General features: G+C 40.1%; 1 protein-coding gene across 1 annotated transcript in view; it reads left to right on the top strand.

The window, feature by feature from the left end:
* The first annotated feature begins 8911 nt into the window (after positions 1 to 8911).
* Positions 8912 to 12184, top strand: part of LOC115150472 (E3 ubiquitin-protein ligase MARCH9) — a 31924-nt gene continuing 28651 nt past the window's right edge. The window contains exon 1 of the mRNA XM_029693788.1: positions 8912 to 10650. Coding sequence (XP_029549648.1) covers positions 10306 to 10650 — 345 coding nt within the window. The 5' untranslated portion in view covers positions 8912 to 10305. The remainder of the gene's footprint in view (positions 10651 to 12184) is intronic.

Below are 12184 nucleotides of genomic sequence, written 5' to 3'. Positions count from 1 at the left end.
CAGCTCTTTATCGCGCTGCTATTGGCGGAGAACTGCTGTTGCTAGGCTCATCTACTACTCTGGTTTGCTGTGAGAGCCCAAACCCCCATGCATTCCAAAGGAAGTATTCAGAATGAGTGATTCAACTGAAATGATTCTGTATATTCATTTGGTTAGTGCTCTCCGTGATCTTGGGATGTCCATACCCTAACCTTAACCCTTATTCTTACCCTAACCCTATCTGTTTGTTTTATTTTATTTGGATAACCATTAGCTTTTACAGAAGCATCAGCTACTCTTCCTAGGGTCCACAAAAAAACACAAAACATGACAAGTAACAGAACACGGATAGACAAGCACAGTCATTTACATTTAAAATACAACGATATACAAACAATACAACAACAAAAAAGAATACAAACAATACAACAACAAAAATGATGTGTGTGTGTGTGTGTGTGTGTGTGTGTGTGTGTGTGTGTGTGTTAGAGTGCGTGTGCCTGTGTTTATGTATCCCTACGTTCCATGAGGTGTTGTTTAATCCGTTTTTTAAAGGTCATTTTGCTGTTTGCCTGAGTAATTGGAGATGGAAGGGAGTTCCATGCAATCATGGCTCTGTATAATACTGTGCGTTGCCGTGAATTCGTTTTGGACTTGGGGACTGTGAAGAGAGACCCCTGGTGGCATGTCTTGTGGGGTATGTATGGGTGTCTGAGTTGAAAGTTATTTGATAATGCAGACAATCTGGAATTTTCATCACAATAATATTTCTCATAAAAACTAGAAGAGAAGCAGTTATCTCTCGTCGACCTGACTGGCATGTTGTTGATGTTGGTTCTGTATGTGCAGTTAAGGGCAAGGCGTCCTGCTCTGTTTTGAGCCAGCTTCAGCTTTGCTAGGTATTTCTTCGCTGCACTTGACCATATTACAGGACAGTAATCAAGATGGGAGAAGACCAGAGCCTGAACAACTAGTACAGGTGATTTCTGTCAAAATCGCAGAACATGTTTTTATAACAGACATGCCCCTCCCCATCTTCACAACAACTTTGTTAATATGACTTTACCATTATAATTGACCATCCAATGTAATATCTATGAGTTTATCTTCCTCAACTTGCTCAATGGTCACACCCTTTATGCACAACTCCAGTTGAGGTTTAGGTCTTAGAGAATGTTTTGAACCAAATACAATGCTTTTAGTTTTAGATCTGTACATAAGACCAGTTTATTACCATTCTGATACTGACTGTAACCAGTGGTGGAAAAATTACTCATTTTATTTTGATACTTGTACTTTTGATACTTAAGTACATTTTAGCAATTCCATTTACTTTTCATACTGAAGTACAAAAACTTGGAAAAATGTTTGGGTTAAGTGGGTTAAAATCTTCCTACAATTCACAGAAGGTGCACAGAGGGACATGTGAAAATGCTGAATTTTGGCACTTTAGCAAGTCTTTATTTATATAAAAAATCTGATTTATTGAATTCTCTATGTGGTCTATATTAAAGGGCACTTCATTTAATATAACAGGCTTTTAAAATGCAATATTTGTGCATAATTTCTACTTACAATATCCAAGTGACACAAAAGGCAAGCTTTTCGTGGAACAACCCAGCCAGCACATAACATTCAGAGAACCATATGTTTCTTAGAGCTTGGTAAGAGCATGGTTGTCCAATTGTTATTTTGCATACAACCTTCCCACAACTTTCTGGGAATGGTGCAGATTAGTTGCTTGGCTTTGGAACATTCTCAGCACATTTAAAGAACTTGACAAAAAACTTTATTTTCTTTGTATTTCATTACTTTAGCAGAACGTTTCCTGAAAGTTGAAACATGGTTACATTTAATAAAAATGTTGGTAATGTTCTAGGAATGTTTTCCAACTGTTTTGACATTGGGAATGTCCTCAAATTGTTCAGAGAACATTAAGAAACAATGTTCTTCTTTGAGAATTTCAGTACTTCAGCATAACGTTTCCTACAGGTTTCCTTATGGTTCCATTTAAAGTCATGTTCTCACGTTGTTCCAAGAACATTAAGAAAATATCCCATAAAAACCAGAAGAAAACTTTAGTAACAGTCAGAAAATGTTCTAAGAATTTTATTTAAAAACATATACAGTGCTTTCAGAAAGTATTCATACCCCTTGACTTATTTCAGATTTGTTGTGTTGCAGCCTGAATTAAAAATTTATTAAATATACTGAACAAAAATACAAGCGCAACATGTAAAGTGTTTGTTCACATGTTTCATGAGCTGAAATAAAAGATCACAGAAATGTTCCATATGCACCAAAAGCTAATTTCTCTCTAATTTTGTACACACATTTGTTTACATCCCTGTTAGTGAGCATTTCTCCTTCGCCATGATAATCCATCCATCTGACAGGTGTGGCATATCAAGAAGCTGATTAAACAGCATGATCATTACACAGGTGCACCTTGTGCTGGGTACAATAAAATGCCACTCTAAAATGTGCAGTTTTGTCACACAACACAATGCCACATATGTCTCAAGTTTTGAGGGAGTGTGCAATTGGCATGCTGACTGCAGGAACATCCACCAGAGATGTTGCGAGAGAATGTAATGTTAATTTCTCTACCATCGTTGTTTTAGAGAATTTGGCAGTACGTCCAACCGGCCTCACAACCGCAGACCACGTGTAACCACGCCAGCCCAGAACCGCCAGCCCAGGACCTCAACTGTGCCGGGAAGCTGGAAGACAGCGTGTATGGCGTCGTGTGGATGAGCGGTTTTCTGTTGTCAATATTGTGAACAGAGTGCAGTGGCGGTGGGGTTATGGTATGAGCAGGCATAAGCTACGGACAATGAACACAATTGCATTTTATCGATGGTAATTTGAATGCACAGTGATACCGTGAAGAGATCCTGAGGCCCGTTGTCATGCCATTCATCCGCCGCCATCACCTCATGTTTCAGCATGGTAATGCACGGTCCCATGTCGCAAGGATCAGTACACAATTCCTGGAAGCTGAAAATGTCCCAGTTCTTCCATGGCCTGCATACTCACCAGACATGGCACCCATTGAGCATGTTTGGGATGCTCTGGATCGACGTGTACGACAGTGTGTTCAAGTTCCCACCAATATCCAGCAACTTCGCACAGCCATTGAAGAGGAGTGGGACAACATTCCACAGGCCAGAAACAACAGCCTGATCAACTCTATGCGAAGGAGATGTGTCGCACTGCATGAAGCAAATGGTGGTCACACCAGATACTAACTGATTGTCTGATCCAGACGCCCCTAATTTTTTTAAAGGTATCTGTGACCAACAGATGCCTATCTGTAATATATTTCAATTGACTGATTTCCTTATATGAACTATAACTCAGTAAAATCTTTGAAATTGTTGCACGTTGCGTTTTATATTTTTGTTCACTGTATATTTTTTCTCTCACCCATCTACACACAATACCCCATAATGACAAAGTGAAAACATGTTTTAGAAATGATTGCAAATGTATTGAAAATGAAATACAGAAATATGTAATTAACATCCAGATCCACATCCTTGAGCCAATACATGTTAGAATCACCTTTGGTAGCGATTACAGCTGGGAGTAAGAGCTTTGCACACCTGGATTATACAATATTTCAACATTATTATTTTTTTTATTCTTCAAGCTCTGTCAAGTTGGTTGTTGATCATAGCTAGACAGCCATTTTCAAGTCCTGACATAGATTTTCAAGACAATTTAAGTCAAAACTGTAACTAGGCCACTCAGGAACATTCAATGTCATATTGGTAAACAATTCCAGTGTATATTTGGCCGTGTGTTTTAGGTTATTGTCCTGCTGAAAGGTGAATTTGTCTCCAAGTGTCTGTTGAAAAGCAGACTGAACCAGGTTTTCCACTAGGAATTCACCTGTGCTTAGCTCTATTCCATTTATTTTTATCCTAAAAAACTCCCTAGTCCTTACCGATGACAAGCATACCGATAACATGATGCAGCCACCGCCATACTTGAAAATATTAAGAGTGGTACTCAGTGATGTGTTGTGTTGGATTTGCCCCAAACATAACACTTTGTAGTCAGGACAGTTAATTTCTTAGCCACATTTTTGTAGTTCTACTTTAGTGCCTTATTGCAAACAGGATGCATGTTTTGGAATGTTTTTATTCTGTACAGACTTCCTTTTTCACTATGTCATTTAGATTAGTATTGTGGAGTAACTACAATGTAATTGATCCATTCTCAATTTTCTCCTATCACAGTCATTATACTCTGTAACTGTTTTAAAGTCACCATTTGCCTCATGGTGAAATCCCTGAGCGGTTTCCTTCCTCTTCAGCAACTGAGTTAGGAAGGATGCCTGTATCTTTGTAGTGACTGGGTGTATTGATACACCATACAAATTGTAATTCATAACTTCACCATTCTCAAGTGGATATTCTATGTCTGCTTTTTTAAATGCTTGCCCATCTACCAATAGGTGCCCTTCTTCGCGAGGCATTGGAAAACATCCCTAATCTTTGTGGTTGAATCTGTGTTGAAATGACCTTACAGATAATTGTATGTGTGGGGTACAGAGATGAGGAAGTAATTCAAAAAGAATGTTAAACACCTATTATTGCACACGGAGTGAGTCCATGCAACTTATTATGTGACTTGTTAAGCAAATGTATACATTTGAATTTATTTAGACTGCTATTACAAGGGGTTGAATACTTATTGACTCAAGACATTTCAGCTTTTCATTTTTTATTAATTTGTAAAAATGTCCAAAGCCATAATTCCACTTTGACATTATGTGGTATTGTGTGTAGACCAGTGACACAAAATCTCAATTTAATCCATTTTAAATTCAGACTGTAACACAACAACATTTGGAAAAAGTCAAGGGGTGTGATTCACCGTGTGAATACTTTCTGAAGACACTGTACGTTCCGTTCTCTGCATCAACAAAACTCTCTCTATCCTCTATCTTGTTAAGAGTGTTCAGGTGTGTTGGCCGTGGCTAATATTTAGCCACACCTGATCTTAATGAGTGCTTGTTTCCTTTTAAATGGGGTATGTTTGAGTAGACTGAAATGAACAGCTTTGTATGAGTTTAAAAAAAGATGGCATGCTACCTCCTTCCTGGTGGCTCAGTGGACTAATTCCAAGGCTTGAGAGCAGAAGATCATAGGTTTGACTCTCACTGATACCGTGCCACAATAAAAAAGAAATGTGTTTGCATGATTAATGCTTAAGGAAATAAAAGTCTATCTGTGCTTGGAGTTCAAAACAGTTAAGCTTGCAGTGTTGTTAAAAGTGTTATTGAAACATGTTCTCATAACGTTATTTAATTATCTTCAAATAACCTAGCATTTCCACTCTCAAAACATTAATATAACCCCAGGAAAACTTTCAAGGAACCATAGTAAAATATTCTCAGAACCTCATAGCAACATAAAAATGTATGTTCCCAGAACAGGCAAAATGTTCACTTCCATTCTCAGAACGTTTAAAAAACGATCAGTTTTAATGTTCCCAGTTTTAATGTTCCCAGAACCAATGGGAAACCAAAAGCCTACGTTCCCACAACTCCCAAGGAACTAAATGTGCTAGCTTGGCACAAAAACATTTCTCTAACACCTTCAATGCTGTTCTATTTGTACTGAAGTTTACTAGGCTTCTTAATGGTCCTATTATATACTTCATCATGACCCAGTTAGGTCTGAACACCTATAACGATAACATTCTGAAGGAGGCGAGCTCTTGTCTTAGTAAGTTGTCAACACCATGGTGAAGTTGGACACTCTCAGGCAAACGAGCACAGGGCCCTATCCTGTCTGCTGGGCCTCCAGTAGGCCCTCTGCCAGGACCCTCCCCGCCATGCTGGCCCATATGCCAGGGTATATTTCACTCAGAGTGGCTGGCTGCAATAACGGTTGCGGTAGCACCACTGAGTTGGGATGACCATCTGTCCACCAGAGAGCTAGCAGGGCCTGGGCAGCCTGCAGCCTGTCAGCTACTAGACCAGAGAGAAGAAAGATCTCCAGTCAGTTTGTTTGAGGGACCAAGATTATCCAGTAATGCCTACTTTTAAGTACTCTTATACGTCAGGGTTGTGGGGGGAAAAAAACGTATTAAGAGCACCCTCAACCTTCTGTATCCTATTTTGTATCATGGTCACTTTTATAGTTTATTATTCCACTCTATTTGTCTGTTTCCGATAGTAATATATCAAAACCGCAGCAAATGACAAAGAGTAGTCAGGCTGATCATTGATTTGTAAGGACCCACAAGAATGGGAAGAGGATAATTGGGTGAGAAGTTAAGGGCCAGGGAAAATAAGTCTTGGTGAATGTAGTATTTCTGGTAAACAAGCTAGAACTGAGAGAGTTTTCTTTGTACTTTGAACACGCTGCCTTGCCAGTACAATCTGTGTGCATTTGGTGTGGGTGACGTGGCTGAGTGTAGACAGACTGTACTCAGCCAGGGCGGTGTGTGTGTGTGTGTGTGTGTGTGTGTGTGTGTGTGTGTGTGTGTGTGTGTGTGTGTGTGTGTGTGTGTGTGTGTGTGTGTGTGTGTGTGTGTGTGTGTGTGTGTGTGTGTGTGTGTGTGTGTGTGTGTTGGTTTGAGTGTCTGTTTTGTGCACCTGTGTCTGTGTCTTGTCAGTGTTTTTTTGTGAGTGTCTGTAGTCTTCTAGTGTACTGGTGTGTGTTATTATTCAGACTGATGGTCATAAAGCTGCTCAGCCCTCTGCAGTTAACCTATGAGACATAATGGTGTTGCTTTGTTCTTGACCAATAGCCAATATTACTAATGTCTCTATGACACAACCACCACCCTCTTTCACCCTCTCTCTTAGTCCATCTGTTCCTTTAAATTTTACACTATCTTTGCCCTCCTCTTTCTTCCTTTTGTTGCTTCTGCTTTCTTCCACAGTAGTTATCTACCAATTACTTAGCTACATTGTGTGCTGTAGTGGTGTCTCTCCCACTGACAGAATCTCAGAGTTAGCCTGCCTGGACAATACACTGGTCTTTTCAAAGGACTTTACATTTGACATTTATATTTAGCAGACGCTCTTATCCAGAGTCAGTGCATTCATGTTGTAGTTAACCGTTAGACTGTTGGCGTCAACTGATCGAGCTTATTTAAACTTCATGTTCTTAAATAGATAGTATGAAATGTGATGTAAGCCTACCTACCGGTTGTTGCTTTTTTTAACACTCATACAGACAGTGGTTGTCAATTTTCCATTGCAGACTCTAAACCTAAATCAATTTTTCTCTCTACTTCTGGGTCTCCCTGTCCTCTCTTGGCTCTTGTCCTCCACACAAATGATCTCATTTCAGCACTAATATGTCAGCATATAATGAATTGTACTGGTTACAATTATTTTTAACACTCTTGTTTCATCTGTTTAATTGATTAATACATTTAGTGGATGGGAGAGTGTGAAAATACTTGAAGTCACTGAAAAGTTTGTGTTATATTGTAACGCTGAGTATAAAGCTGAGTTATTGAAGTTTAAAAAGTAGGCACATTAGTGATCATGACACACAATGTTTTAAAGCTGGGTGCATCCATATACTGGAGATCCATTTTAATGTTGGCCTCCACACAGTTTGCCCTTTATCATGAGTTTGATTAAGATCCAATTCTGTTTTACAACAATGACGACCTGTCGAGTGTTGCAGTCGGAAGATGAGGATTCAAAATGACCTAGTTTAAAACTGCCAGCAGGTTGATTTGATGGCAATCAAAACCAGTAAGACCAGGTAAAACATTGGGCCAGGACACAGGAGTAGCCTACTCCTTTATCCAATTGGTTTTAGTATTACATGTTTTGTTTATTGTGGTTGTGCTTTCCTATTGGTAAAGGGGAATGTTTTTTTTATATAAGTTTTGTCAACTTTGGTCCCTCAGGCCCAGGAGGGACCTTGCTGCCGAATGTAGCATGTTAGAATTTAATGGTCTTTATTTCAGCACCAAGGACAGCGTCTTTTAATCTGATGCCCTCAGGTGGACTAGGAGCTTCTAAAAGCACTGGGTGTATAAATGGAAGAGGAACTACTCAAAATGGCCTAACAAAAATCTCTGATGGATAATTGTTTGATTCCCTAAACAGATCTTTTGCTAAGCTAAACTGTTTTTCTTGTCATGTGACCATGGAAATGCTTGCATATTTTCAATGAATTATTATTTACATTTTCTTAAAATAAAATAATGAGCTTAAATACTTGTTTGTTTTTTTCCTGTTTCCGTAGGCTAGTTTGGTGCCTTACAGAGGAATCACTAAACTGCTTTATTTTCCCGCTCATTTATTATTGAGTTTAAATCTGTGTGCACGTGGGATCGGCTTCATATATGCTGCTGCATGTGGAGCCGACAGAGAGCATCCGCCCCCTTGAGAGTTCGATCCGGGGTGCCTCTCGGCCGGGGACCGGCCCGCCAGACAGAGCTCACAATACACAGACGCTTTACCCTCTTCGCATCCTTGCTTTCATATCTCTGTGACTAATGTTTTCATATGGCTGTGATTCAACTCTAATCTAGTTATGGCATAGTTTATCTATTCAGTCGTCTGATGCTGCTTGGCCAAGTTCTTTGAAATTCGTTTGTCATTTTCTTTGTGGCATTAAATAGCACATGGCTGAACTTCATGAAAGAACACAACAGTGGTTGGGTAGCCAGTGAAGCAATGTGTATTATTACAACATTCATGTAAGCCAAGGGCCTAGTATCTGTTTAGATGATAGGCCTGGACTTGTTTGAGAGAACGTTGAATAAACTATGCATAGGCATATGTAACAAGAGAGAGACATTTGAGAGAAGGTTCACCGCATGGAAGTGGCAGATTACTAATATCAGTCCCTGTCCATTGACATTACATACACCGTTTAGATTTCCCGGGATCCACTGACTAGCACGTGGCCGCAACGTCACATGAAAATCAGAACCTCGGATAGCGGCTTCTGCCAATGCGCAGCAAGACGGCAGAGCTTTTTTCCATCGCGGATAGACTGAGGAATAAATAATCATAGGAAAATGAGGTGACAACAACGATACAAAAAAACACATTTGTGTTTCAATTAGGCTAGCATGCATTTTTATGGCAGGGTCCTCTGTTTGTCCGTCCACCAAATCAATTTCGATGGAGGCACGTCTGCTGACAGAAGCAAGTATTTAAACAATGCCACGTAAAATAGCGTTTTATTGTTGTTGAATGGACGTAATTAGTTATTGGTAGTAAACGAACCCGTTATTTAGTGGCAAAGTTGATCTGGCATGGCGATGTAATCGGTTTGCTTCGTTCCCATACTCTGGGGGGTTATTCCCTGGCATCTCTGTTCTTCCTGGTGTGTGTTCTGCAGGAATCGTTGCAGGAAGAACAAAAAACAGCATGGCATTTCAATGGCAAAGGGATGTGTGTTTTTCTACAGGTTTTTGGTGTCTTGTCCGATCCTGTTTAAAATGTGAACACGTTGGATAGTAAAAGTGGCTCTCGGACTTCTGTGGAGAGGGAACCGTGTGGGACATATTCTCTATCTATCAGCCAGAAAAAACATTGAGGAAACAGGGGAAGAGAAAAATACGGTGTTCTGAAGTCTAGCATGCCATTGAGGGACAAACAAAAGAGAGATGGTTGTCAACTGGCCTTTTTTGTACGGACTAAACAGATGAAAGCAACACCCAAAAATGACTCGGTGGAATTACTGATGACATAGCGACATCTGTTTTTTAATAACATTGTATATTATCCCTGAGCCTTCAACGCTCCATGCTCCACTCTATCTTGCTCCTTCTCTGTTTGCGATAAATGTTCTTTCAGAACCTCGGACAGCTCCCGTTAAACGCAAGCTCTGCTATTGTGCCATAAGTGACTGGATCGAAAATGTACGAGGGGATTCAGTTTGATCCTATTGCTGTTTGGTTATGCTCATCGCTCACAATAAAAGCTATCGGGAATTGTTGTAGCGGCATCCGTTGAATCCCAAAAGAAACTGCCCATCCATGAAAAAACTTCCGCATTGTCTATCGACTACACATGGAAACAGAGAAAATGTAACAAGGATTGATACAATCTATTTACATTGTAATATTTTGATTTCCATTGACCAAGATTTTGGCAGTCATGCTTTTTATAGAAACCTCTGATATTTTTTTTAAATAGTATAGCCCATAGCTAGGGAAGGCTACTTGAACCAAATAGGTTTGCACTTGGTAGCAATAATAGGCTACTTACAAGCCCATTTTGGCTCTCAAATCGTGCATAAGAAATGCCTGATTTATACAACTCAATTTATTGATACCTTCTATTTCACCCTACAGCCGCATTTTGCCTAAGTGGGCTAGTTCATGATGTTTAAGTACCGGATCCGTATGTTTTTCAATGAACTGAAAGTGCTGGTTTTGATGCGGTCTGGCTCAAGACGGGGGACCGATTCTGACACAAACCCAGACAGACGAACAAGCAGCATGCGAGGGCTCGGGGTAGGAGGCTGCGGGTGGCCACCCTTCGACTGCTCTACCCGGGACGACGAAGAAGAGTACTATGGCACCAATCCCCGGCCGCGGAGCCTGGCATTCGAGGAGAGGAATGCGAAGCTCCAAGCGAGCCTGGACACTGTATCGCTCACAAGCAGCTTGGACAGTGGCATGCGCTCGCCGCAGTGCCGAATCTGCTTCCAGGGCCCAGAACAGGTAGGCTTTCCTGTCCTTCACCTATCTATCCACGTCTAGGCTACAGTTCCCCAGGCCCCTTTTGATTACCTATCGTCTCCCCATTGTTTCCAGGGCTATGCCTGTAAGTCCCTTCAAGGCTTCAAAGTTGGTTCTTCACATGTATTTCAGGTCTATACATAAGCCCACACTGCAGGGTAGCTCAGGTATCACCTTATGGCTAAGGAAAACAAGTATGTATTTTATCAGGGCAAATACCAAACTTTTCTACAATAGATAAAGTCAACCTTTGTCTCCAAAGACCCCATAAGAGACACATTGGCTCCATGCAGACGGTTACGTTCTCCTGGAATAAAGAATAACTAATGCAGATACAAAGCTTTTAACTAAAACTTTGTTGACATGTTTCTGCATCCTCATGTTCCAGCTGCAGCCCAAACAGACAGGGATACAGCTTCCTCCCATTGAGGAGCATAAGCATGGTTTTCCTTTAGTGACTTACAGCTCCGGTTAAATTTAAGCTCTGCAATTGTGACCCCATTAGGGTGCCACAAGTTTGGTTTCATGAAGCAACTCATGAAACATCTCATCTGGAAATGTCTCCAATGGGTCAAACTTTCACAAAGTGTTACAGAGAATTTACATCATGGATGGCTATCAGTGCTGTGCCAATATTAAATATTATTGTATTGTTATCCTGTTTGAGGGACAGTTTTCCAATAGACAGCACATTTTTTTTCAATATAGTTGTTTGTACTTGGTTCCATACATTGTTCCATACACATATTGTTCCATACATACATGCAGTACCTGTCAAAAGTTTGGACACACCTACTCTTTCCAGGGTTTTTATTTATGTTTATTATTTTCTACATTGTAGAATAATATTGAAGACATCAAAACTATGAAATAAAGCATATGAAATCATGTAGTAACCAAAAAAGTGTTAAACAAATCAAAATATATTTTATATTTGCAATTCTTCAAAGTAGCCACCCTTTGCCTTGATGGCAGCTTTGCACACTTGGCATTCTCTCAACCAGCTTCATGAAGTAGTTACTTGGAATGCATTTCAATTAACAGGTGTGCCTTGTTAGTAATTTGTGGAATTTATTTCCTTCTTAATACGTTTGAGACAATCATTTGTGTTGTGACAAGGTAAGGGTGGTATACAGAAGATAGCCCTATTTGGTAAATGACAAAGTCAATATTATGGCAAGAACAGCTCAAATAAGCAAAGAGAAATGACAGTCCATCATTACCTTAAGATTTGAAGCTCACTCTATCCAGAAAATGTCAAGAACTTTGAAAGTTTCTTCAAGTGCAGTCTCAAAAACCATTGAGCGCTATGATGAAACTGGCTCTCATGAGGACAGCCACAGGAATGGAAGACCCAGAGTTACCCCTGCTGCAGAGGATAAGTTCATTAGAGTTACCAGCCTCAGAAATTGCAGCCCAAATAAATGCTTCACAGTGTTCAACTAACAGACACATCTCAACATCAACTGTTCAGAGGAGACTGCATGAATCAGGACTTCATGGTTGAATTGCTGCA

Source organism: Salmo trutta, chromosome 16 (genome assembly GCF_901001165.1).
Source record: "Salmo trutta chromosome 16, fSalTru1.1, whole genome shotgun sequence".
In the NCBI taxonomy this organism is placed as follows: domain Eukaryota; kingdom Metazoa; phylum Chordata; class Actinopteri; order Salmoniformes; family Salmonidae; genus Salmo; species Salmo trutta.
The sequence above is the reverse complement of the archived record's forward strand: the minus strand, read 5'-3'. Positions and strand labels throughout refer to the sequence as shown.